This window comes from Harpia harpyja, chromosome 19, assembly GCF_026419915.1.
Source record: "Harpia harpyja isolate bHarHar1 chromosome 19, bHarHar1 primary haplotype, whole genome shotgun sequence".
In the NCBI taxonomy this organism is placed as follows: Eukaryota; Metazoa; Chordata; class Aves; order Accipitriformes; family Accipitridae; genus Harpia; species Harpia harpyja.
In genome coordinates this window covers 7,010,441-7,038,375 of record NC_068958.1, presented here as the reverse complement: position 1 = coordinate 7,038,375, position 27,935 = coordinate 7,010,441, and the positions used below count along the sequence as shown (strand labels likewise).

The 27,935-nt window shown below is 43.1% G+C and overlaps 2 protein-coding genes across 3 annotated transcripts; one reads left to right on the top strand and one right to left on the bottom strand.

Annotated features, from left to right (window-relative positions):
• The first annotated feature begins 7 nt into the window (after positions 1-7).
• On the top strand, positions 8-21,190 carry PKN3 (protein kinase N3). Its single transcript, XM_052814329.1, has 22 exons — positions 8-576; positions 3,949-4,231; positions 4,795-4,943; positions 6,458-6,587; positions 6,701-6,852; positions 7,234-7,429; positions 7,735-7,926; positions 8,174-8,283; positions 8,781-8,924; positions 9,891-9,966; positions 10,938-11,124; positions 12,192-12,303; positions 13,185-13,261; positions 14,754-14,820; positions 15,424-15,515; positions 15,879-16,055; positions 16,145-16,207; positions 16,786-16,862; positions 17,460-17,602; positions 17,846-17,953; positions 18,526-18,606; positions 19,455-21,190. The coding sequence occupies exons 1-22, from the start codon at positions 556-558 to the stop codon at positions 19,665-19,667; spliced, it is 2,850 nt and encodes a 949-aa protein (XP_052670289.1). The 5' UTR covers positions 8-555; the 3' UTR covers positions 19,668-21,190.
• Positions 17,678-27,139, bottom strand: ZDHHC12 (zinc finger DHHC-type palmitoyltransferase 12). 2 transcript variants are annotated; one of them, XR_008239273.1, is made up of 6 exons: positions 27,010-27,139; positions 26,452-26,588; positions 25,412-25,498; positions 23,954-24,120; positions 22,206-23,325; positions 17,678-18,559 (listed from the first exon to the last, which is right to left on the bottom strand). XR_008239273.1 is itself a non-coding variant. In XM_052814371.1 (5 exons), exons 1-5 carry the CDS (start codon positions 27,092-27,094, stop codon positions 23,016-23,018), a joined length of 786 nt encoding a protein of 261 aa, XP_052670331.1. In that variant the 5' UTR covers positions 27,095-27,139; the 3' UTR covers positions 21,295-23,015. The 2 variants fall into 2 exon arrangements, 1 of the variants encoding a protein (XP_052670331.1); XM_052814371.1 differs by lacking the exon at positions 17,678-18,559 and having other exon boundaries at positions 21,295-23,325.
• Positions 27,140-27,935: the final 796 nt, after the last annotated feature.

Sequence of the window (27,935 nt, the reverse complement as noted above, 5' to 3'; positions counted from 1 at the left end):
CACAATGCCCAGCTCCCGGAGGAGGTGTCAGGAACTGAGCGGGGCCCGAGTTAAGGAGATCTGTCACCGTGTATGTCCCCGTACCGTCCCTTCGGCACGAACCCACAATTTTTGTGCCTACAAAGGACACTGACCCCCGAAAGCCTCTCCTTCCCCAGCACCCCGACGCGGAGGGTGATGTCCACGCTGGGAAGCGGGAGGTACCTCAGTCTCCTCAGCGTCCGGCCTGTCGCGCCTCTCGCCTTCCCGCCGCCATCCCGGGCGCGCTGCGGGACCTCGCCGTCAGGTCTCGGCTGCCCGTTTCCCCTCAGGGCGGGCGAAGGCAGCGGGACGACCTCCTGACTGACAGGGGCGGGAACCGCGGCTGGCCGAGGACCCCGCGGGGCAGGGCCGGGGGGCGTGTGGGGAAGGGGAGGCTCCCCGCTCCCTCAGGGCCGCCCGCCGGCAGCTCTCCCGGGCCCGCACCCCGCGAGAGGGCGCTGGCGGCGGCACGCCGCTTCCCGGGAAGGCTGAAGTTTGAAAAAGTGCCGGTTGCTGGCGGTGCAGCGCGGAGCAATGGCGGCGGGGACCCCGCAGGTGAGCGCCGCGCTGAGGGCTCGGAGGGGCACCAGCATGGCGGGCGGGGCGGGGCGCGCCTCACCTCACCTCGCCTCGGGCGAGCGGGCTCCCCGCTCCTGGGCGGCCCCCTCCGCTCTTTGGGGGTTCCCTCCGTCTTCCCTCCGGGAAACCGCAGCTCCCTGCTCCGCCGGAAGACCCAGTCCCGGGGAGGGGGCGGCGGTGAGGGGAGCGGGGCTTCCCGCTGTGTCCTCCGCCTCTCGCGGTGGACGCGCCCCGGGGAGGTGGGAGAGGCTGTGCGAAGCGGGTGGGAGCCCCTAAAAATGTCCTTCCTCGCCTCACGGCAATGGGCTTCGGGCCAAGTTGGTGCCCACGGGGGAAATCCCCTCTCGGCATCGAGGGGGTGTGGGAGGCGAGGCGGCTGCTGGGGCTGGCACACGGGAGCCGGGGGAGGGCAGCCAGCCTCCGTGCTGGGAAAAACATTCGTTTCTGGAATAAGCTCGCCAGAGTGGGAGAGATGCCCTGCCCTCTTTCCTTGAGGCGTTTCAAGACACCGGCACAAAGAGCGCTCGCTGCTGCCCGACCGGGCTCTCCCTGTCTCGGTGCCTCCTGGGCTTGCTGCTTTCCACCCTTGCCAGCCCTTGTGTAACTCGGAGTTGGAAAGGGGACTGGGTCCAGACAGGGTTGCAATTGCCTTTTTCCAAACCTTGCAGTGGCTTTTTCTCATAAAGGGTGAATGGGGTTAGCGTGAGCCTGTCCGACGCAGGCCTCATCCCTATGGCACGAAGTTGCCATGAAAGATGTGCTTTAAAATGTCCTGGTGAACGCGTGTGGTCTGCAGGGGGGATCGCTAGCTCATTAAATTGAATTGTAACTCAATTTCTGTGTCAGCGGTGAAACTGTAAGGGCCAGGTCTGCTCTGGGCTTTGTGCAGGTGAAGCTCACTGCCAGGCTGGGCGTAATAACTGAGGGGATGGGATCTTCCTGGGCTGCAATCCAAAGGACTGAGTGCAGCTTTGATACTGCTGAAATTTTTGCTAGTTAGGAAGCAGTCTAGACGCTTTGGTACAACATGAGTCTAGCGGAAGCCCTGGGTGAGTTCTGGCAGCCCTGCTGCAAGTACCAAAAGCAAGCTAATTTAAGCTAGCTTGGGTATTTCTCTGCAAGCTGTAAACGTGTTTCATGATTGTGTTGGAGACATACCCTGAAGGACTGACCTTCCCTGGGAACCCAAGAACAGCTGTAGCACGGGCTGTGGCAGTATCTTGACACCCCACCAAAATTCCTGAGTGAGAACGCCAAACGGATCAACCCAAATGCAAATTCAGCTTTCCCATCCTCCTCAATAACAGAATATTCTGTCTTCCTGGTGCAAACAATGTCAATGTTATGGCACAATCTGATCCATAGAGGGGAAGAAGGATCTGGTAAAACATACCATGCTCACATTCTAAGTACACTTAGAAAATTAGCATGGTGCCTTAACTGGTATTTGGACTAGCTTTTGGCAGAGAGTGATATGGAGGAAAATTGACCTGAGAGCTGCCCAGACTGTACCTGCTCTCTGAATCAATAGCCAGGTGTCTGTATTCAGTAACCGTTGTAGGCATTACTCTTGCACCACTACTCATTCCATTGCTCTGAGCAGATCCAGGGGGTGGATTGCTTATGCCCATTTGCATAGTTTGGATAGAAGATAAATCTGTATGCTTTTTCTAATTATTTGAATGAAAATTGCAACCAGTGACCTCCTTTTAGTCACTTGCTACAGACTGGATAAAGAGCTTTCTGATTTTCCAACTCACAGCTGGTAAAGGTTGCCTCTGACTCATGAACTCCATGATTCAAGTTCTTCCTCACAAAACTTTGGACATTTTCCAAAGCTCTGGCTTAGTTCCTGGCTTTACTAATTGGGCGAGAACTTCCTGGAATCAGGATGTTAATCTGAACCTTTTTGTTTTGTTACCAATCTGAACAACTCCTATTTTGGCTATTGCGTATCTGTTGCAGACCCAACTTGGTTTTAGGCCAACTTTAAAATAGCTTTTTTTCCTTCTTTAATGATTTTGCTATTAGACTGAAATCGTAACAAAAACTGGTCGAGGATGTTTGGTTGGGTCTTTGAAGTGCATAACAAAATATACTAATACAATTAAATAATTGTTTCTGCGTGAGTGGCATAGACTTTGGATGCAGAGCACACTTTTAAAGTGCAGTAATGTACGCAAGTAACACAAAACCAGTGTGGTTTATTGTTGGAAATGTGGTCAACTGATTAAAGAGTGTGAAAGCAAGTTGGGATTCCTGAGTTCTGTCTTTAGTCACTGACATGCTGTGTGACATTAAATTGGTTAGTGTAGTGGAGCTTGACTGTGCAACCGTTTCTTTTGCATTTAAGCAGGGAGTATGATGAGTCATTAATACATTAATTGCTCTGAATGCCTTAAAGGTACTCTTCCTGTTGAAGAGGAAAGCATAACCTCTTGCTTGGATCTGTTTGCTATGGTGTTAGGTAGCATCCTCATGAATAAAGCTTTCACAGCTCCTGTCTGAGTTCAGTCCTTATTTGGTCAGCGAGATATACCTGTGCTGCTACTGCCTATACTGTGTATGTCCAGAGTCTGTAAAGAGAGCATCTCTGTCCAGAGCTGTTAATGAGGCATATATCACTAGAACAAGTAGTATTGAAAATGATGTAAAACAAAGCCCAAAACAAGCTCAAATGCTACTAATGCAACTCAAAAGAATCAATGTTTTAAAGCGGCCTTACTGCCTCTAAATCATAAAAAGAATAGAGACTGAGACAACAGTCTGGTTCCCTTTTCAGATACAGCGGAAATTTGAGCTTACTCTTTTGCTTGCTCATTTGTAGAAATAGCTGGAGGTTTTACATTTTTCTTCTTCAGGGGTAACAGCTGAGAGTTAATGCATGCTTGTGACATTCCTAAAAAGCTCTAACAGGTTAGTTGGGATGTGTCTTTGAACAGTCGGCATCAAGACATATTCAGATAAAAATCTGTATCTACTACATCATACTAGTAAAAGTTAATGTTAATCAGAACAAGGGCAAATATTGGCTGGGCTTTGATACTTGGAAAACAAAGATGTGTGTAGACATTAAATAACAAGGAGACAAGCAAGATGAAGGGTTTTCTCCATTATGGTTTAAAACCAAATTAAGGCATGTTAAGATCAAAGTTGTGTTCTGTCCTCTGCAATTTAAATGTAAGTCTAGTCTTGAAAATTTGGTGAAAAGGTTGGCTTCAGAATTTGTGTGAACCAGTTTCTAAATGAAATGAAGGAGTGGAATCTTATGAGGGTATTGCTATATCATAAAAATGGTTGAACTGTGTTATCTCTGAAATTCTCTTGCCCAATGCTGCTTGATTGCAGGGCAGCTGTCTCTTGCAGCTGGGCAATGGTGTGAACTTAATGGATCCCAGCTTCCAGCAAAAACTGGAGTGTGAGAAGGAACTACTTCGCCGCGCTATACAGAAAGAACTGAAGATTAAAGAGGGAGCAGAAAACCTGCGCAAAGCAACGGCAGACAGAAAGAATCTTGTTCATATAGACCATGTGCTGAAATCTTCCAACCGAAAACTGGAGCAACTGCATTGGGAACTTCAGGAGCTTAATGCAAGGATTGTAATAACAGACAAAGAGAAGAGTAAGACAGGTAGGTGTTGGGTCATGATTGACAGGAAAATTCTGTTATAGTGCTTCAATATTCATATATATTGAATTGATATATTTTTCCGTTGAGGGCTCGCAAGTAGTGGGAGTTTCTTCTGTTGGTATTTAGCTGATTAAATGATCTGTGCAGTAAAAAGCTGAGAATGGGGCAATAAAGGTGAACGGAGGCGATATGAGAGATCAATGTAGGGAGAAGACCAGCTGAGAGTGCTGAGCATGGGCAATATTCAGGAGTAGGCTGTAGGTGGAATTGAAGAGATTTCAATAGAGTTTCTGGGCAGTTGAACATCCAAATAACTTACAGGATGAATGAGTATAAAATTGGAAGAGTGCTTGTTAGGACGTGTTCACTGATAAACTAAGAAATATTTACCGATATGAGCTTGAGCTTAATTTGAAATAGTGTTTTGCAGTCCATTTTGTAGACAAGACCTTTTTGTACCTTATTTTATAGCCTGACCTTCTTTTATAGAGTCACCCATCTATAACCCAGTGAAATGACACGAGAAAAGATGACTAATGGTATTGATTGTATTGTTTGTGCAGATGGATCTGTATCTCCAGATCTTTGTCTCTGGGAAAGAAACCCGGACCCCGTGACAAGAAAGGTTGAAGCTCTGAAAAAGCAGCTGCATGTTGAAATGAAAGTGAAACAAGGAGCTGAGAACATGATCCAAATGTATTCAACATCCAAGGTAAGCAGGAATAAGCAACCATTTGGGAACATGGATTCCCGGATCAAAATTTGTATTTAAAGTCCATACACAAGAACTCTCTTTGATAATTAGTGTGTGAAAGAAATTGATTTGCGAAGCTTACTTGACTGAATCCTAGCTCTGCATTTTGCTTCTCAGCATAGTGACAGAATGTCAACCAAAGCACAGGACAACCAATACTGCGATTGAGCATTAGACTTACTGCAACATGTTACAGATTTCAAGAATTTAGCAGGAATCAAAAAGGAATTGGATGGCGCATGTTTCATTTGCCAAGAACTTAATCCAATCTATAATTACTGGATGTTAGGAAAATGCTTTTCTGAAAGTGTAGTTTATTCCACTTTGGCCTGTGATGTGGTTGTCTGTGCCTTTTCTGAAGCATCTGGTGGTGATCACTGTGAGAGGGGAGTTATTAAACCAGACAGACGGGCATAGTCTGGCAGTTTTGATCCTTTTGGCAGTTCTTAAATGGCAGGTGGTGATTGTACTTCTGCTCTTGAATGTTGCTTAGTGGTATTAATGATAGAGTTGGGAATCATGTTGTTTTAACTTAGCCATGTAAATCCTTCTGTAGTCTCAGTGGAAAGTGCTAGGTACCTAGAGAGTAGCTTGTGTTATCATTCTCGAACAGATGAATGGCCCTTTGGAAAGACCTACCTCTCCCTACCAGCTACAGACTCTACATTACTTTTTTGGTCTAGATGCTTAACTTAGCTGGCTGAATGCCAACATAGAGGTGTTAATGCATCTAACCTCAATGCTCATAGTGACTCTAGATTAGAGGCAGATTTGAGCCAGAGAAAAGTATCTCATAGGAAGTGGCGTGGTAGAACTGCTATCTCCAGAAAAACTGTTCCAAGCCTGGGAAGGTAGTAACGGTGGTATAAGAGGTACTTTCAGTCACTGACTTGAGGAAAGAACGTTAAAAAAGCATTGGTATTGTACACTGGGTTGGTGTGATGTTTTGATATCATTAGGTTGTTTAGGATAGAGCACAGCATGTGGTATCTCTTTATGTGAGAAAAATTTTCAGAGGTTTACTGGTTTCATATTCGTCCTACTTTTTGAGTTTGGCATAATTGTATTTAAAAGTCAAGGGATAATGAAAAAAAAAATCCAAGCTTACTATGAAGTTTAATTCAGTAAGACCAGCGGCGTAGAGGGCTGTGATATTTTCATTTGTGCAAAACCTCTGCTCGCAAAACACTGTAAGCACGGTTAACCAGTGAACCACAAGTCTCAGTGACTGCAAGGCTTGGTATTAACTGGACATGTCCTTGACCTGTCCTTTCCCTCTGCAAATGGAGATAGTGATCTTGAAGTCCTTCATCCTCAGCAGTGTCTCCTTTACATACTGCTTATGTATGCCATTTCAGAATCATTTATGACCCACCCTGCAGGTACCACTTCATCCTCCTATGTGAACACATCATCATAATCCATTTTTAATGAGCATGGTTCTCTCTCTGCATATGCTTTCTTTTTGGCAGGAGCGGAAGCTGCTGGCTACAGCTCAGCAGATGCTTCAGGACAGCAAGACAAAGATTGAAATAATCCGCATGCACATTGTGAAAGTATCTCAGTCAGCAGGAGGGATGGAAGATACAGTGGATCCAGCAGGTAAGGTGTTTTAAGTAACTGATACAACCCAGAATAGATGCAGCCAAAGCCCTAAGATCCACAATACTCAGTCAATTTTCATCCTCACCATATTTTATCTCCCAAATGGCCAGTGAGAATGGGGACCACTATCAGTGCTTTGGAGCTGCGTATTGAGGAGCTGAGACATCACCTGCGCATCGAAGCTGCTGTAGCTGAGGGGGCAAAAAATGTGCTGAAGATCCTAGGAGGGAGTCGGGTACAAGATCGCAAGTTTTTGGCTGAGGTAAGCACTTGTTCAGGCCTTCTTGAGAGGGTGGTTTCATGCCTCAACATTAGTGATTTCGCATGGATGAGTAGAGTTAACTAAGAGTTATTAATTTGGGAAGTTCCTGTCTCTCTGTGAGGACAGCCTGATTGGGATCACTTTCCCTTCTAGGGATAACATTCCTTGCTTTGGTGAAATTTCTAAGGAACATCAGGAGTGACACTGATGGAGTGGTCAGGATCTATGGGAAAATAATTCATCTTGTTCTTTTATTAGTAAGATGTTACCTGGTCTTTTTTTGAAGCTTACTCTAGTAGTTCACAAAGGATTAATACTACCTGGACTGAGGCTGTACATTGAAAATTTCTGCCTGCTTTCTGTTCTACTTCATATTGCTAGGCTCAGGGTCGTTTGCAAGAGTCCTCTCAGAAGATTGACCTGCTGCGCTTGTCCTTGGAACGTCAGCTTAGTGAGCTTTCTCCTGATCACCCGAAAAGAGCACTCATCAAGCAGGAACTCATAAATACTTCCTCCCTGGGAGCTCAGCATGGCAGCATCCAACCCACTTCAGTTATCAAACCTACAGCCCTTACAGGTACATAAATCCTGCATGGCATGTTGTTGTGAGGAGGACAGAGGGAAAAATGAGTTGCATTTCTTCTCATTGTTGTAATGCCTCTTGTTATATGGACATTTGATTTTCTAGGACTTATGTCTTCATAGGCCAGCCAGAGCTTTCTGATTATATGGATTTGCAGTCTATTAACCTGGGGTAGATTTTGAGCTATTAACCCAAAAATCATGAACCTGAGAAATTCTTGGACTCCTGTAAGGACAGGCTGACTGGAATCACTTTACCTTTTACATAATAATATTCTTTACTCTCCTAAAATTTCTCAGGAACATTGGAAGTGAGACTGATGGGGTGTCAGGATCTATTGGAAAATGTTCCAGGACGTTCCCGAATGACAAGTTCTTCTCCCATCTGTGGCAGCCCAAGTGATTTGAGGTCCCTTTCCCGAACACGAGTTGGCCTGGGTATTCATGGCCGTAGTGTTGCAGGGAAGTACCTGCGGAATGAAGAGCCATGTAGTGAGTATGGGGTGTCCTGTTGAATTGTGAGTGGCATATGGGAGCATGGGGGCTTTTCATCACAGTACTAGGTTAGCCTGGTATGAGTGTAATTATAAGAAACCTGGTTTTTGCAAAACTAAGAATGAATTGCATTATACCTGATTTTCCTAGGACTCCTGGAAATTACATTTGATTGGGATATTCACCTTCAGCATGAGATTTACTTTGGTAAAAGATTATAATCCATGTTTTCTTCATTGTCCAGATGAGGTCCTTGCTGTGCTCAAAGTGGACAATAAAGTTGTTGGCCAAACAAACTGGGGACCAGTTAATAACCAGGCATGGGACCAGAGCTTTGTCATTGAGCTGGACCGGGTAAGTCTGCCACAGATTGCCTGTGTTGTATTTGTTTTTCCATTTCACCTTACCTGATTTGCTTGTTTAGCTGCCATTCCACTTCATTCAACTGTGTATTGCTGCTGTCCCCATGTCCTTTTATGTGCCAGTTATCTTAGTCTTCCCCTGAAGGCAGTGCATCTCTGGCAGAGATTCAGCCTGAACAGCATCTGTTGTCCTTCTCTCCTTATCTGAGCAGTTTTATTTCATCTTACCAGCAAAGTGGCTCTCGCAGGGATTTCTGAAATGGGGAGCCAAGACAGCCATTTCCAAGAGGGTCTCTAGCTAAGAAGATCTGAAAACATCAGAGAAAGCATGGAACAGAAGGATTAAAGAAGTTTCTTATGCATACTGTTTAGTTTACTGATTTTTTTACAACAGCATGTGTGTGCCATTTCCAGAGCATGGGGCAGTATGTAACTCTTCTGCTTTTTTTTTTTTTTTTTTATTCCCCCACCGCTCACCCATCCCACCAGTCTCGTGAGCTAGAAATTGCAATTTATTGGAGAGACTGGAGAGAACTATGTGCAGTGAAGTTTTTACGCTTGGATGATTTCCTTGATAACGAACGTCATGGGATGTGCCTCTCGCTCGAACCCCAAGGAATGCTTTTTGCAGAGGTATAAATGTAAGCTTTGTTTCTTTTTCAGAGAACTCTGTGTGTTTAGGGTGCCTGCCCTGAAAGCAGTTGTTCAACCCAGGATACAAGGAATGGAAGGAGCAGTAGTGTAGAAGGGTAGAATGACACCTGAAATCCTTTTGCATCAGTATCACATATAAGAATAAGGAACAACATGATATAATAGATGTACACATGCCATAGCCTGGAGTGACTCTTCAGCTGCTCCACTGTAATTATATGTGTGTGTGCTGTGAAATCCGTTCGTTTTTATTTGCTTTCATTATGAGTCATCAGTGACACTTTAATTAAACATATGGCTTAATGGTCAGAATTGAATCACAGAGACTGTAGAATCAGAGATCCAAATTCCCTCTGGGTATGCTTATTTTATCATCTTTCTGAGGCTAATAATAGTTTGAAATAGCATCAATGAAGAGATCATCCAGATAATCCCTTAAAAGCCGTAGTACTTTCTCCTTTGTGTTGTGATGAAAGTTCCTATGGTTATCTTTCCAAAAGTAGGATCTTGACCTCGCGTACCAAAATTTGTCTCCTCTCCCTGCCTTCTTGTTTTTTGTGGTTTTGTTTTGTGGGGGTTGTTTTTGGTTTTTTTGTTTTTACTTCTGTGCCACAGACCTTTTTTACCCTACAAATGGCTGTGTTCTTTAAGCATGGCTTTACAAATTAGATTAATTTTGTTTGGGATATGAATTGGTCTTAATTCTGCATTAAATGCTACCTGCATTTCAGGTAGCAGAAAATTTCAACATCTAAAACCACAGTTGAAATAACAGATATTTAGAGGGCGAAGCTAGAGTAACTCAGTCTGGAGTCTATGGGAGTGACTCCTAACTTACCAAACAGATATGAATGGAGAATTTGATGAGAGAGCAGGCATCTGTGAAAGTTCATGTTCACAGTGTAAATGAAGAATCCTGACAAATCCCCTTTGCTTCTCTGACAGGTGATGTTCTGTAATCCTGTTATTGAGAGAAAGCCAAAACTGCAGCGACAGAAACGCATTTTCCCCAAACAGAAAGGTAAGCTGCTAAAGAACTGAGTGCTTACTATCTAGGGTGTGTAGGTGAGGGCAGGGGTTTGCACAAGCAGGCTGGTGTGCACTCCTATCCCATTAAATTTGCGAGACGTTAAAATGCTTGCTAATTACTGTGTGTAAGTAGGTGGGCTGTATTAGAATGTGAAAATTTGTTCAGTCACAAAAAGTGCAGGCAGCCTGGCTGCAGCATGGTGTGTAATGTGATACTGTTGCGGTGTTTCTATTCACAATTAACATGGTTAGGAAGATATAATTACTAGTTACTTAACGGACTTCTTAGCAAGATTCAGGACTCAAGCTGTACTAATTTAACCGGCAGTGCTGTTACTGATGAACAGATATTGGAAGGTTTTCTGGAAAAATCTGAATTGTAGAAGACTATAGCATGAACAGGCTACTGATTGTCAAGTCTTTAGAGCTGGCATCTCAGATTAATAGTTGAGGGACTGGAATAACTTGCATGCTTTCTTTTTTGTCTGCAAATTCTTTCTTGTGAACTGAATAAGGTAAGACTTTACATACTGAGAACTCCTGGCAGTGGGGATAAATGAGATTTTATATTTACGTTCTTCAGGAAGTAGTAAAAATAATGAAGACATCCCAAATGTTTTACTCTTTTTAAGACATTTTCATAAACTTCCTGTTAACAGGCTGCATGATTAAAAGGCAGTATTGAAATAGAAGAAAACGTGACTTAAAATAAATTTTTAATGTTTTATGCAACTTCTACTTGATATTATATTACATGGAGCTGAACTTAGGTGAAATAGTGGATCTGTTTCATCATCGTCACTATTAAACTTTCTTCCCCGAAAAAAAGCCCATTTTCCCTAGGGTGGGCTACCTTTCTGAGTAACCCACTGGTGTTTGGGTGAAAATGATAATTTAACAGTACATGAGATTGTAATTTGTGCATTGTAATCTCACTGGTGTTTTGACTCTTGACTCCTCCAGGGAAGGAGTTTCTCCGAGCTCCTCAAATGAACATAAATGTTGCTGCTTGGGGTCGCCTGATGATGAGTTTCCTCCCTCCGTGTAGTTCCATGAGCACTCTGAGTCCCCCACTTCATGATCCCATTCACACAGACTTCTCTCCGGTTTCCCCGCAAAGTCATGTTGATTCAATGTCCAAATTGAGTAGGTAAGTCATGTTCTGAGTGTTGCTGGATGACATTCTGGAATGGGTGTAGGATAGGTCTTAAAATTCTGTTGCACCTTACTAGGGTGGAGGAAGATACTGTAAAAATACATCTGTGGAACTTAATTGAGGATTTTAAGAAAAGCCAGTGCTGCCTGAAACAATGTGGGTTTAGTGGGGTGTTCAATACGCTGTGGCTAGCTCTGATTTATTGTTAGCAGTTGGACCGATTTCCAAAATTGCTGTCCTAACAAGCAGTGTGTTCCAGAGCCAGGGAAACTTCAGCAGCTTTTTTCTCCTCTGCAGTAAGATCTGTGGGCATAGAAGTGGTGATAAGTAAACACTGTGATACAAAGAAAAAAAACCCAAAAGCAGATTTTCAAAAGTTATTTTATATACACAAAAAGATGTACTGTTTCTGCGCTGTGAAGGAAAGAAAATTCCACTCATTAAATGTCTTCACCAGTATAGTAACTGAACTCTATGCAAGGTCACAATGTAATTGTTGTGGTAAAAATGCACTCTTCTTTCATGAGGTTACGTGTACCCCAACCACTAGCATAATGCAGCACTCAGAAGGTACGTAGCTAAGCTTTTAAATATGCTATAGAAGATAATTCCCCTCCCCCCCCAATTTTTAAACATTGTTGGAATTAATTTTTAGGGAATTAGTCATTCTCTAAGAGACTATTCCCACTGATTCACAAGACCTAGAACAGAAAAAAAAAAAATCGAGTCAATTAGTGTGTTGCTATTAAAATCAAGACTTCCTTGAAATTCTTGATCATAGTGACTTATTTCTACACACCTATGTTTCATTAATTTTATAGCATCAGAGAGTTAGTGTTGAAATGTGAGTCTAACCATCACCAACTTAATAGCTCATTTTCTTTTCATTCATTTAGGAGGGCATATGTCTTGTTGATACTTCACAGACTTGTGGTGTGAATCAGGGAGTCCTGTTGTCCAGTGTATTGGTCTGAAATAACATAGCAAAGGTGATACAAAGGTGTCTGTGCACAATGTTCTGCCCTAAGGCAATCTCCTTCAATTTTGTCTTACAAATACAGCGACTTTCCTGCTGCTAAGCTTACATTTACTGATGAAGCACCACCCAAGCCTCCACGCCTTTTTCTGATGGCCAGCTCCAAAGAATCAACACCATCACTTGCAGATTCTCCGGTAATCATCTGGGCTAATAGGGAGGGTTTTCTTTCTTGGTTGGTATTCTTTCAAGGCCCGGTTCTTCTTATTTGTTTATTAATGGAGAAATAACTATACTTTAGGTAGGCACCTCCTCATTAGCTGGCCGATCTCCAGGGATTCAGAATCCAGTGAGCTATTTTGGCATGGAGTCTTCACGGAAGTGTTGCACTGCTTTCTCCCCCTCCTTCCCCCACCCGCTCCCCCTTCCCCCCCCTTTTTTCTTTCCTCCCCCCCCTTTTTTTTTTTGTTAATTATAAGTTGCTTCTGTTAGAGAAGCAAAATGGGAGGTAGGTCAGCATTCAGAGTTCAGGGCAAGAGTACAGAACAGATGGCTGCACAGAGAAAGCAGGGAAGGAGGTTCAGCAGGCTTTTAGCACCAGATGAAGTTCTTTGTCATTAAAGAAACTGGGCAAAACCAAGAAGAGCTCTACTTTTCTCACAGAAAGGAGCAGGAAAATTGTTTTGAGTAGTATAATGGTTAATGACCTGTGTTATACTACATCTTACCCTTTCTCATTTGGCTTTAGTGACAGAGAAAACTGCATTCTTTGCATATTGTGACATGAGATGCCTTTTTTTCTACAAAGGAAATGTTTTATCCTAGACTTTAAAAAAGCATTTATTTTAAAGGGTTTGACTCTATAAAAAAAAAAAAACCGTACATGGGAATAGTTTTGTGTGACCATAGACAATCTGTTTTCATGCTGCTTCCCTCCAAGCAGAGGCAATGACCAACTGCAAAAACTTGTCTGTGGTTATGCTGGATCATGACAGAGGAGAAAATTTGAATGTGGGTGTTCAGGTCTGACTTGGTGATTCCAGAGGATGACACACTGTAATTTTCTTTCTGTTCCTAGTGTCTGAAGAGGCTACATGTTGAGGAGAAGTCTTGCAGCTCTGCCATAACAGAATTTCCAATCTCAGCATCTCCGAGGTAACTATGGACAACATGGGCTGTCTTGGGTCGCAGATTAAAGAGGCACTGGGCTGAAATTTTTAAGCATGCAGTATAAAATTCTGCTCAAAATATGCTTTGGTTTCTCAGCAGCAGACTCTTAGTGCTGAGTGTAGACAATACCATGAAAAGTCTGCTCTGAACTTTACTTGTCCGAATGTCTGCTGCACCTTATCTGCTTATTAACCCCAATACTTAGTCTGTTGATAGACAGTACGCTACAGTGTAATAGATGACTTTAGTAGAGGGTAAAGTCACTTAACTGTCTTCAGGTGCTTCCTTGTGTTTGAAGTTTTATGGTGTAGCATATTTAGATGTGTCTGCATTCTAAGTAATACATTTCAGAAACACTCTTGGCATCCTTCACACTCTTCTGTTTCTATTGATATGCAAGATACACTGTCTTTCATTACATAGGGTGGCATAAAACAGTAAGTTGTTTATATATACACACAATTTGTATGTAACAAGGATACACAGCAGTAAATACACGAGAAACAGGACAAGTAAAAAAAAATTACCATTGTTGAACAAATACTGACCGAAAAATCACAAATAGTAAAATCTAAGCTGATCTTGCAGTTCAGATCATAGAATTATGTACATAATTTCATCATCACTTTCAAGGGGTCCCATCTTCAAAACCATGTAGTCAGGATACAGTCAGGCACCTGCCTACCTTCTCTCTGAGAAGGCTGAGGAGGGAGTTAAGTCCTTCATCGGTAGGTACTTAGCCCTTCATTTCACTTACTGGAGGAATATGGAGTATCTGCTGCCTTTTAAAGATTATCCTGGACTAAAGCATTTAGGGTGTGGGTTGTTGTTTGTTTTTTGTTGTTTTTTTTTTTAAATTCGTTCCAAGCAATTCTGCAGCCTGAGTTTCCTTGGTAACACCTTGTGGCTGACATAACATTCTATAGCATCTCTTTATTCAGCTACTTTTTTTCCAGCAACGTCTTATGTCTGTTGTCTCCCTGCGTTTCACTTCCGATTCTTGTTTAAGAACTTCTCATTATGCCCTTGTCCTACTAGCACTCGATATACATGTTCGTGTCTGATTAACACAATTGCTGTTGAGCCTGCTGAAAGGAGTGTAGGTGAAATTGAATTTTACAACCCCAAGGATGGGGGTGGAGGGGAACTAATCCTATTATGGGAAGTAACAGAGAGAGCAAGCCTTGGAGAGTCGTAATTGTTGCTCCTGTTGGCAGTACAGATGGAAGTCAGACTGCTGCCACTGGGAGCAGTTTCCTCACTGTATGGTTACCTACTCCTCTCTTCAGTGGCAGAACAGCAGCAGCAAGCCTAAATTTTCAGGATTTCAGTTTAGGCAAGGAGTGGTTGACACAGCTGTTTGCTTTCCCTTTTGCTATACAGAGCTTCTTCCCCTAACACAAATACACAGTCCTTTGTTATCTGTTTATGCATCTTTTGGGTATTGTCTCAGCAATTCTTCTTTGTTTTTCTGCAGGAAAAGGACAGTTCAGCTTGAGGATTTTCACTGCATTGCTATGTTGGGACGTGGCCACTTTGGGAAGGTAGTATAGAAGTGTACACTTCGTGCAGGAGGGCAGTAGGACTGTGGTTGTGAAGATGGGCCTCTGCCTCAGAGTCTGAATAGAAATGTTGCAGTGCAGAAGAGATTTGTTGCAATGCAGATACACAAAACAAACCCAGCCCAACCACACAAGCAGCTGATAACTGTGGTTAACAGTCAAAACTCCTGAAGATTTCTGGCTTCAAAAGCCTGGAGAAAGCCATCCTGGGAGCGCTAAGTCATTTCATAAAGCACACCATTACCATTCCTTTCATTATCATGGTGATCACTAGTGGAATAGCTCCATTCCCAAAAACTCTGTGCATAGTTGCTTGCTGTGAGAGCTCTGAGGTGCTTATAAAGCACTGGGCCAGCTGTGATACTACTGTTTGTGAAGAGAATGTAACTTACATTGATATCCTTCTGGACTGCTGCAACACAAGGAGCAGGAAAAAAGTACTCCATTTTTGGAGTTATTTTGAGCTTGGTTTTGAGAATGCGCTGTTTGGAGTGGATGGAAATAGTTTGTGTCAATGAGAGTCAAAGTAATCCAATAAGGAAATAACAGATTTGTTTGAAGTACAGCTTTTCTGTTGTCTTTCAGGTACTGCTGGCCCAATACAAGGCAACTGGGAAGCTGTATGCTATCAAAGCCTTGAAGAAAAAAGATATTATTAGGAGAGATGAAATTGATAGGTGAGCTTTGTTGATGGTACTATTGCCAGAGGCTACATTAACACACCTGTAATCAAATGTTAGTAGGTATGATGTGTACTGGTCCTGGTGCTATTAAGGTTAAATGTGACCTTAAGACTTGGGTAACTAAAATCAGGAATAAGGAAACTTATAACAGTGCTGCTTTCTAGCTTCTGGTGGAATAACACCTGAAGAATACTCTAAAACTCAAGGTTTGGAAGTATATAAGATAAATATTGTATTAGCCCTCACTTTTTATTTCTCTAACTTAGAATGAAGAAAATCTTCACATTTTGTCTTTCTCAAAACAGGCTTTTCTGCCAAGTTTTAACATTGACATTTTCATTCTTTCAATCCTGGCAGCTTGAACTGTGAGAAGCGAATATTTGAAGTGGTCAATTCTTCTGATCATCCATTCCTTGTGAACATGTTTGCATGTTTCCAGACACCTCATCATGCTTGTTTTGTGATGGAATATACTCCGGGTGGTGATCTTATGATGCGCATACATGAAGATGTCTTTCCAGAGCATATGGCACAGTGAGTTAGAATTAGTCTAGTTTACAGGCACTATAAATTTTTAACTTGATTCTCATACATATTTCCTGATAACTGTTTCTCTCTTTTAGGTTTTATACAGCCTGTGTAGTCTTGGGGCTCCAGTTCTTGCATGAGAAGAAAATTGTTTATAGGTAATGCGGCAAAGAATCAAGTATAAGATGGTTCAGCAACTTGGAAGTTTATTTTTCCTGTAGCTATGTGTCTGGAGCTCACTATCATGCTGGTGTTTCTAATCTTTCTGTCTGTCTTTATTTTCCCCATCGCCTGTTGCTATCAGCATGTTCATCGTGCTTACAGTAAAGAAAGTCATCTAGAAGCTATTCATCTGACATGTTGCAGGTGATTAATCCTCTGTGACATGTCAATACGTTCTGGGGGGCACTTTTAAGTCACTGCTTTCTTTTTTACTGATAGTCAAGTAATTTGTCATGCTTGATAGTCACGTAATTTGTTGTGGGATGCTCTTTTCCAGATGAATAAGCCGCACCCAACTCCAGGCTGCTTTGTTGAGCCTTTCATTAAGAGGAAAATATCAATAAATTAAGGGGAATCTTCCAAATAATACATTATTTAAACCAAGTGTAGACTTTACTCAATTTAGATTTTATTCTCCTTGTTAATACCTAGCTTCTGCCTCTTGCAAAAAAAGAGGTTGGATGGCAATCCTCAGACTTCATCCACCATTTTCCTTCCTCTCTGTTGCCTGCAGGGACCTGAAATTGGATAATCTCCTTTTAGATGCTGAAGGATTTGTGAAGATTGCAGATTTTGGATTGTGTAAGGAAGGTGAGTGACTTTGGTGAAGCTGAAATTGAATCATCAGAACCAGTTTAGGATCTGGGCTTTAGTAATGTGTTCACAAATACAGGTACTGAGGTGGTTGTGTGTAACTTGTATTCATCCCCATCTTAAAAATAAAACCCACCAAAACAAACAAAAAACCCCCCAACAAACCAAACAATATATAACAAAACAAACAAAAAACCTCATCTGTCTGGCCATGATGAACTTGGAAAGAGTACTTTGTCCTTTAATCTTCAGGAAACTTACAAAGGAGCTTGCAATATGCTTGTTTGTTCAAAGGAGCCGGAATATAGGATACTACAAAATACGTACTTGAGTAAATGAGCCATGGAATCTGCAGGAAGTTTCCTTGGTTTTGCTGTTTATTTAAGCATTGTCTGTATATTTCTTATTTGGAGTTGTTAGGGAGTCTCAGGTTTCATACTTCCTTATTGGCATTTACAAGCACTGATGAGAACCCTTGCCCAGTTAACAGCATTAGATTATCAAGTGATAAACCATGGCTTTCAGAAGGTGAGGCTGCATGTGATCCATTTAGTAATGTGTGCTGGATTTTACAAAAGTGTTCCTTTCCTACAGGAATAGGTTTTGGAGACCGCACAAACACCTTCTGTGGCACCCCTGAATTTCTGGCTCCAGAAGTCCTGACGGACATCTCATACACTCGAGCAGTAGACTGGTGGGGATTGGGTGTACTCATTTATGAGATGCTTGTTGGTGAGGTAAGGCCACCTTTCTCTAAGAGGATCTTGCTAAGCAGTCTTGGGGCGAGTAGTACCTGACCACCTGAGATAAAATTTTGCTGAATGTAGCCAACTATTTATTAGTACTTAAATTACATTCTTCTCATTCATAGTGCTTGCCAAACACTAATTAATCCATACAACTCCTTGCTATTCTCATCCCTATTTACCAGTGAAGAATGGGTGCTATATGGATTAAATAATAAAATGTCACAATTGCAGTCACCATTCCCTGGAGATGATGAGGAAGAAGTCTTTGACAGTATTGTCAACGATGAAGTCCGGTATCCAAGATTCCTTTCGTCTGAGGCACTTTCTATAATCCGTAAGGTAATGGGCTTGATGGGTCTCTGGGAGCCTGAGGAATTTGCATTTACTGTGTAAGTGGATGCAGAGGGACTCTATTAGGACTGGATAGCATTTGTGTGTGTAATCTGGAGCTGCCTACACAGACTAAGGAAACATTTAAAATTTACACGTAAAATTTTTCGTTTCCTTCTCTTTACATAAATGCTATTCTTCTGTCTAAGGATGACTAAGCAGGCTTCTTGCTGTTGCTGCTAACTCTGAAATGAAGGAGTGTTGATTCAAGGGCTGGAAAGTCAGAGTCATTCAGTAGAGATGGCTTGATTCAGTTTTTGAATGTGACCCAGTAGTCACAGGTGCACACTTAAGATGGAATGCTTCATGCAGTTTATAGCAGGTATCTTATTGATGTTGGCAAGTTGTTTACAAGGAACTAGGTCTGAGCTATTACTAGCAGATTATGGCCTTGCTGCAAAGTGAAAATGAGAAGATACTGAGGGGTCAGTTCATCTCCTCTCTTTTGTTTTTCTATCTGGAACATTATTTCTGTCCATCCTTGTTTCCGTTGTTTAATTTTTAACTGATATTTCCTGCAGCTTCTTCGGAAATGTCCAGAGCGTAGACTGGGAGCTGGGGAAAAAGATGCAGAAGAGATTAAAATCCAGGCCTTTTTTAAGGTAGGAACTCACTTTACCCCTCCCCCTCATCTCTTGTGTTTGAGCTGAGAGTGACTTGCTTTCTGTTGGTATTGAGGCATATTTTCGTTAGTTATCAGTGAGATCTTAGTGGTAGCTGCTGTTGCACCTCATTGCTCTATTCAGGAATATGTGTTTCAATTCATGTTTGAAATGACATCCCCCAAGTGTGTTTTGTAGGATCTGTAAGCTTCCAGAGCCAGTTTGTTATTTCTGATTGTGCTGCTTCTACATACAAATATACCTACCTTTTGAGCCATCAACAACTACCCCTTTTTAAATCAAACTGCAGCAGTCACAGATGCTGTCTAGTGATGACAGTGATTGCCAGTCAGTCTATTTGGCACCTGTATTTGTGGGATATACATGAATCCTAAGAGAAATTGAGGTTAAAGACACATTTGCTTTGGGTCAAGGGTATACATCTGTTCCAGGCAAAGGTGTTACCATTCCTCCTAGTCATTACCTATCTGCCGGAAGTTATTAGCCTTATAGCCCCTGGCTGACTTTGCACTGGAGCAAGAAAAGAACTTGGATGTCAGCAGAAATTGCTGGGAAGTCCACAGATACACCAGGTCACAGCTGTGCTTTAGTTTTGTCCTTCCTAAATATAGTTTGAGCTGTAACTGTTTCTTGGTGTTCTGAAGAACAGCCTTAGACTGTATGGAATCTCTGTACTACCTGGCCTGCACCAACTATGCTGTTTGGTTTGGGCCTTTTTTCAATAAGACATGTGGCAAATGATCTGGAAGGAAGGCTGCAATCCTCCCTCTGACATTTCATAAATAATCTTAATGTCAATCTGGCCTGTTCACTACCTTCTTTTACAGGAAATTGATTGGGATGCCTTGTTTGCCAGGACTCTGAAGCCCCCTTTCGTGCCCACTTTAAGAGATCCGACCGACATCAGCAACTTTGATGAAGAGTTTACATCACAAAAGCCAATCCTTACTCCTCCAGAGGAGGTTGCTCTCCTAACCCGTAAGGAGCAGACTGTCTTCAAGGACTTTGACTTTGTCTCCAGACACCTTTTAGATGTTTGATTCCTGTGCTATAAGAAACATGAACAGGTGGTTACCACATTGAGGGAGGGTAGAGAGGACTTGGCATGGGCAATGGAAAAGTCAACAGAATTCATAGAACTGGTAGTGCTGATGACCCCAGGATGAGAGTGTTCTGCAAGCTGAGTTAACCTACTGTGGTTTTTGTCAGCCTCATTTGTTGGAGGGATACTAGATGTCAATTATCTTTAAGGAGTAATTAACATTTGACTGGATGCAGCTTCTGCTGCCATTGAATATAGATGGCAATTTGGAATTTAAGCTGGACTTAATGAAATCAAATCATCTCTGCAACCCAGGTTACTCTTTGCAAAAAACCTAAGTAGCACAGCTTTTTAAAGTTGCATAGTAGCATGGGGAATGGCCGCTTCTCACCTATTTTCTAGAAAAGATATGCAGCATTCCCTCTTTGTAATGATTTTATGCCCATTCCCACTCATAACCGTGTGTATGCCAGAGAAGGAATGGATTTTAACACAACCAAGACAAGGACATTCGGGTTTGATAATGATCCAAGTGATCTATGTTAAGGAAAAGGAGTGTCTTTCTACTTCTTTGAGGATGCTAAATCTTAGCTATTGTTTTTAGTGATATAAAAAAGCCACGGCTTTGCATATGCTTTTTTTTTTTTTTTTTTTTTTTTAAATAAAGATACCTTTCCTTGTAATGAAGTTTCAGCTTTTCATCTCCTTTGTGTTAGCTGAATGTTTCAGATCAGGGCTAACCATATTCTGCTCAACACGCAGGATTTAATTTTTATCTGTAAATGTCAATAGTAATATTTTCTTCCTTCCTTCCTTCTCACTCAAGTTGTCTATGTACGTACTGCATGGTGTCATCAGCTGTCACGTACAAGTGACTGCAGTCAAATTGTTTCTCCACAGATTTTATCAATGTTTATATCCTGTATCTTTTTGGGATAGCTAAATAATGACAGTATTAATATTGGAAAATCAGTAAGTTAAAGGTGATTTCATTTGCCTGGTAACATATCTTGTAATTATACTTGATAAAATACATTTTCTTCTCTTAAATTCATAGTGTTAGCTTGTTGGGCAAAAAAAGGAAGGGTATCTAGAAATGAAGAATCACATTGACAACAAATAGGGATGCACAGCTATTACTCTTTCAGTTTGTCATCAATGGAGGTAGACAGAAGTTGAACTAACACAGTTGTGCTATATCTGGAGATAAGGTTCGGGTGCAGCTAGTGAGTCATCATTATTAAATCAAGGCTGGCCTAAGCGCTTCACAATTCAGAAAGGTAAGAGCTATGTTTGTGCAAAACAGAAATAATTCACACTGAACCTAAATTTCCTATTTTCAGAGCCAAGTATAACTGCTTCTGAAAATTCCCACATACAAATACCCTTTCAACTTCCTGCTCTGCCTTGCAGTGTAATGGTCCATTTAAAGCAGGATACACATTTTCCTCACTCGTTTGAATAGTAATGGTTGGCTTGCTGTTGGCCCCTGCAGTGCATTTTGTGATTTTACAGAGGCCTTGACCTTAAGAAAAGTGGTAAGTAGCACAGTGGATTGCTAGCACAGGTGAAATGTAGAACTTGGGTTCAAAGAGAGAGGCATAAAGAACCAAAAAAGTCATACCTAATCTTTAAATTTATAGTTTATAGTAGAGTTAAAAAGACTGTAAATTGCCATCCCAGTGCATTTTAAAAAGAATTACCAGAGCAAAACTATGTTTTGACTTGTAGTACCTGCCAACAAATTTTTATTTGACTAATACCCGAAGAACCAGAAACTGTTATGTGGCAGATGAGCCATACTTTAGCGGGCACCACACTGACACAAACAAACTGTAGAATCCCTTCTGGATGGTATATCATTGTTATGAAAATAATTCTTAGTGTTCCGATATCCCTCTGACAGGAGTTTCTACCCTGAACAAACCAGACTGGACACAGATTACAAGCTCTGGAGTTGGTCAAAAAAGGGACCCTTCTGCTGTTTTTAAGCTGCTTTTGGACTGTCGTGCTGTATTAGTGGCTATACTGTCCTTTCATGAGTGCTTGTCAACTTTAAACCCTGAGTGCATCTTACCAGCTTGCCAGATGTACTCTTGAGCTGGTGTTACTTCCTGAGCCAAGGCAATTAAAGCACAAAATAATTTTAACTAAGGTTTTGTTGTAGTGCTGTGTTTTTGGTTTTTTTAAACAGAAAAGGGTGAAGACTAAAATGCACACCAGAGCCTTTTCTGTCTTTAAAGCTAAAATTGGTCACCCCAAACTTCCTTTTAGTTCCTCATGGAAACTTGAAGTATGACCTTTTATTACAATGGAAAACAAGCAGGCTTGCTGCTGTCCTAGAAAGCTGTCAGCATCCCCTCATCTCAATGAAACAAACAGAACCTAGACTCTTTCCTCTTGCATTGAAACTTCATATTCTTTTATTCAAATTTTACTAGTATGTTGAGGTAGTAGTATTACCAGCAGTGTTACTTGAGCTAGGCAAGAAGTACCCACCCCACAAGCTACAGTAAAGGCCTGAGCATGAAATTACCTGCAGAAATAATTCAGTAGGCAAGTTATTACTGTTCTGTCCAAAGAAGAGTGGATGGTATCATTCTTTGCTGACTTAATTCAAAATAGTCTGTGAATTGTTAACAAACAGCACCATCAACTTGAAGAAAAAACTGTTAGGAAGCTGGTCAGGGCATCACAAAGTACAGGCTAATTATCTCATAAGCTGAATACAGTGCTTCACAGCTGTTTCTCATGCACATTATTAAGCCCCAAATCTTTGTGAAAAGCATTAAGTTGAGGCATGTTGTCAAAATGAAATTTGCTTTTGACTGTCCAAACATTTACTCAAATATTTCTATTACGTGTCCAACGCTACTGACAAAAGGCACTGTGGTTCTCACAGTGAGAACTATGTTGAAGAAAGGCCACAGGAATTATATTGATTCTGGCTGGTATTGTCTCTAATAGCTGCTGCTCCCTTGCAGCAAAAGGAGAGGGAAACTTTGGGAAAGAGAAGTGAACATGGATGCTCACACTACTCTTGCATCTCTTCTGGAGAGATGTGGATGCAGTTAACAAAAGGAAGTAAATTTAGAGAGATACCTTTGCTCAGTCCAGAAATCAGCTCTGCTGGCCTTCCCAGAACCGGTGTCTCCCCTTTAACAGTGTTATTTGTATACAAAAATAACCCTGACTATCCTTCAAATGTAATTTGCAGGATGAACAGGTTGCATAGTTCATGATGTACTAAAGTTCCATGCAAGGGAACAGCAGCAATTGCATCAGCAAAGCTTTACCCAGCAACCTGCAGATGTGTTGGCACTCTACCAGGTAGGTACTACTGTGACTAGACAGGCTCATCGTTCCTGTGAAAGTAGATTTTCTCCCATGCAGTGAGGTGGCATGAACAGAAGAATTTCCAGAAATTGAGGACTACCCCTTGGTCAAAGGGATTCTCCAACTCAGAGTGTCGCAGGTAGGAGATGCGATGATGTGACATGAATTCCCAGGTGGTGGTGTTGCATGAGATCAGATAGAGGTGTGACATAAGCAGCAGCAGGACAACAATGGTGAATATGACTATCAGGAGGAAGGACATGAGGAGGAATATGTTGTGCTGCAGCCAGTCCCAGGACTGTTCAAAGTAGAGGCCTGACCTTTCAATTCAAAGAGAAATAAATTCACAGTTAAAGATGTAGAACTAGTTACATAAGCCAAGCAAACTTGATGGCATATTTAAGTTTGAATCATAACTAGTGAGCTTCTGATAATCATGTACTACAGAGAGTTAATATACTATAAATTCTTAAGAGACTGCACCAGTAGTGACTTAGATTCTCAGAAGTTTAAAAGATGCTTCGTTCCCCTCACAGCTGAGAGACAATCCTCTTCAGTTAACTCCTCTCCTGAGCAGGCATACAGGTGAAACCCTGCTGGAGTCTCCAGTACTTTGATTTGTAAACAAAGATCATATTACAGTAACTGAAGCAAAATTAGTTAGCTTTTGTACTGTTGTTAATTCTGTTAATTTAAGCTTAAGACAAAGATGAACAATGAAACGCAAATCATCAGATTCTGCTCAACTATTGATCAGCTATGTTGTCCCTCAGCAGATTAGGGAACTCAGAAGAGCTGATCTCCAGAATGCAAAAGAGGGTGAAAATACAATGCAAATCCAAAGCCAATCCAGTCACTGCTATGTTCTACATAAACCCTTCACAGGGCTCTATGAGCACCAAAACTTTTAGCAGTCTCAAAGGTCAAAGTGCTGACTCCAGGTCTTACCAAGCAACGTGACCTCCCCACAGCAGAACTATAAGCTGCACACTCAAGTAGACTATGAAGAGGGGGTGATTCTTCTCTCCTACACAGTTCTCAATCCAGGGACAGTGATGGTCGTAACGCCGTACACAGTGTTGGCACAGCTGGCAGTGCTTGGCTCGCATTGGTTGCTACAAAACAAAAACAAACACACGCTAGTAACAGTCCACTGGTTCAACTCACTGTTTGGTAGAAGAGAACGTCATGCAATACAGTCTTCCTCCACAGCAGTACTGTCCCAAAAGCACTCCATTTTGACATAACAGCACAGCATAAACATTGCTAAGACGACTAAAGGGGATCATGATTCCCCTGGTACAGATATAAATGAGCGAGATTCAAATTAAATGAGTCTCCCACACTACTTCTATCTATACATTTTCTTTATTATCTACCTATTTATAGGAAGTCCAGTGTGCAAAGGAGGGAGATAGAGCCAATCAGTCTATTCAGGAAAGTATGAGCAGAGTATTGATGTGGAAAATTAGGACCACTGCTGTCAAAACTGGGATGTTTTCACGGGACTGCATAGAGGAGGAAAGTGTCTCTGCTTCTGTGTGAATACAAGACACTTGCACAGGAAAGCAGATCAAGTACCAGGAACAGAGAAGATGAAAGATCTGGCTCAGAAAAGTAGTGCCTCCTAGGATTTGTTCCCTGAAGCGTATATATGTTTTGCCAGCTTTTCCACTTGCAATAAGCTCACTTCTCCTGGTAGATATTCTTCAGGAATTTATGGAAGCTGAGATAATGCTTGATTTTATTAAACTGATAAGGATCACTCTGAAAACAGGCCTTTCTAGGCTTTAGGCAAACTGTTTTAAGAGCTAATTTAATTGCTCTAATTTTTCCTTCATACTATCTTTTACAATTCAGGCTAATGTTTTGTTGGTTTTAGGCCTCCAAACAAGCTCACAGCTACCAGCAGTTCTTGTATGTTATGCTCAACTGCCTTTCTGACTCTCTATCAAGATATCTTCAAAATAACCTTTTTGACAATACTGTAAGGTCTGACTGACATGGCAGTAAGAATGTGGAGTACAATTTTCCCATGGCAAAAGAAGATCCTTGTTTCTGTGAGCCAGCAGGGACTTGTTTCAGCCGTGGAAAACTAGCATACGTGCCAATGTCCATCACTACTACCTCTTTAGCTACACAATTTGTTTGGATCACTTTTCAATTCAGGACTGTACCAGAATTCAATTTGCTAGTTGTATTTACTTTTTCTGTGAGTTTTTCAGCAGGAGAGTGACCCTTTGACAGAATTAATCAGATCTGCCATGCCTCCAAACCACTGAGCAGTGAGCAGCAATGATAGAGCAGAAAAACACTGGCAACAGCAGCTGAACAAAGATGTTGCCAAAAAATGTAAGCTTGCAAATCGTTCATCCCATTCTCTTCTAGCATGTTATGAATGCCTACCTTCACCATGCAGTAACCACAACGCCGCATCTTAATATGAGCTGGAACTTGGGCTATCACCATACTTTGTTCTTCACTCTTGCCTGCCTACAAAAAAAGAGAAAGGGAGTGACTAAGGAGGTTTTGTGTGCAGCTGTCTTGGCATGACTGGGCTGTCTGGATCCTTTTACTTAACAGTTACACAGTGCTGGTTATCTCTGTTATTAGGAAGGTTAAACAAAATAATGCCTTAGCATTCCTACAGAAGCTGCAGACAGTTAAAGTACAGAGAGAGAGAACAGGCTACTGTAACCATCAAAACAACATTTACACAGAGGCAGAAATAATTGTGGATAAGATACCACAGCAATCCCAACACTATGTTTTGGGACAAAAATAAACAAGGTTAGACTTCACTTCCAAAGACAATAATGATGTCTTTTCAGTAAAAGCAGTGCCACTTATTCATAACACAGCCAAGATTTACGTTAATGATGGATGATTAAAATTGATAATGCTTTTGTTCTACACAATAAGTAAGGCAGTGAACCTGGAGTAGGCTGTCTTGCAGTTACTGAATCTTTGCATTTCCATTTACTTCACTGTAACTTGTTTGTGTACATGTCCTCTGAGAGGGCAACAAATCTATAAACAGTTCGATAAATAGAGCTGCAGAGAGCACTTTCTTCCATGCTTGCCGTTCAGATTGGGTTTTTTGCACTTATACCACTTGGTGGTGGTTAGCATAAAATAGGTCATGTATACATTCCATAGGGTACTGCAGCCTCTGATGCAAGAGAGGACTTATGCTCAAATGGCACAATGCACTTGCAACAGGAGTGTGGTGTAAAAGACATGCCTGAAGGCTGTGAACCCTATTGCTGTTACAGAATACGAATCGGGGACTGTCTGGCCTAATCTCCAATGGTCTGCGTACATTTCCTTGATGCCAAGTGCAACAGAAACTTTCAGATTGTTCCTATCTAGCAGAGTGAGAAAAAGAAAGCAAGCCTATAGATTTTACAGCCTCACCACTTTCTTCCATTCCTGAAGGGCTATACCTTTGCTTCCTCTTCAGCCTTAACAAAACCCGGATCCATGAGAGACACCTTAAAGTACAGCAGGACGGAGCACAAAACCAGTAAGACGAAGATCAGTGGCTGCAGCAGCTCCCCGCGTTCCTCTTGCTTTTGCAAATCTGAAAGGTACCCCCCAAAAAAGAGAGCAGTAGTTCCTTGTGAAGCGCTTAGGATTCTTCTCTCTGGCCTTAACAAAGGGGTCCCGCACCTACAGGGAGGGCGAAACGGGGAGAAATCGGGCGGCGAGAGGGCGTGGGGTGCGACGGGGACAAGCTGGTAACGGAAGGGGCTCCCCAGCGCCTCACAGCCCCCCCTCTGCCCTCAGGGGCCCCGGCAGGGCCCAGAACCCGAGCCAGGGCGGCGAACACGCCTCCTTTCCCCCGGGCGCAGGGGGCCGGCACGGCCCGAGCCGAGGTGGTCGCCGCCTCTCCTCAGGGGCGGGCCCGGCCCTCGGCCGCCCCCTACCCCCGAGGCGGGCAGCACACCCCCCTCCCCGCCGCGGACGAGTGTGAGGGAGGGGAGCGGCGGCCCCCGCTTCACCTGTGCGGTGCAGGAAGAGCCCCAGCGCCAAGCCCCCGCTGAGGGCTGTGTGCGCCGTCCTCACCCACAGCCCGCCGGCACCCATGGCGCCCGCCGGCCCGGAAGGGCGGGCAGCGCCCGGAGGCGGGGCCTGGCCTGGCCTGGCCGTCTCGGCGGGGAAGCGGGGTGGTTGCCCTCCTCGAGGCGGCCCCCTGAGGTGGTCCGCACCGCCGAGGAGGGGCTGAGGGCCCGCAGCAGGGCCGGGTCGGGTGCTGACACCTCAGGCTCGGCTCCCCCCTCCCCGAGTGGGAACCGGGGTCTCTCTCCTCCCCGCCCTGCGTTTGTAGGGGGAAAGCCTGGCTGCAGCCCGCGGGCCACCTTTCTTCCCCTCACACCACCTGCCCGTCTTTTGCCCTGCAGGCTGGCCCTCCACCTCGGGGGCCTTTCCCAGGAGAAAGGTGCTTTCCTTCAGCCCCCCCGCCCCTTCCCGCTTGTCCTCCCACCCTGACCCCCGGGCTCTGCACGGCCCCGCGGCCGGGTTTCATTTCAGCAGGTGTTGCGGGGAGCGCAGGTGGCTGGTAAAACTCCTCTGCACCCGAGGCAAATACTGCTACAAGGAGATGCGGGCTATAGAAGGGGTCTCGCAGGGGTGTGCTGTTGGAAGGCGAGGGCTGGAGGTGCTGTCTGAGATGCTGCACTGCGTTAACTCTGGTCTCACCCGTTTGATTATTTCATCTGTTGATTTCCATCCCCTCGGGAGAAAGGCAGAGGTTGTGCCTGGCTGAACGCGTTTAGTCAGCCCTGTGAATGTAAACGGAGCTTGGGAAGTGTCTGACATAACTTTGGTAGGAGGCTGCCCGGGTGGGATTTGATCTGCCGTCAGATGTCTGCAGTGAAGACGTTCGCATCTGAGCGAGGTCGCTAGACTCCCCTGACAGCAGCAGAGG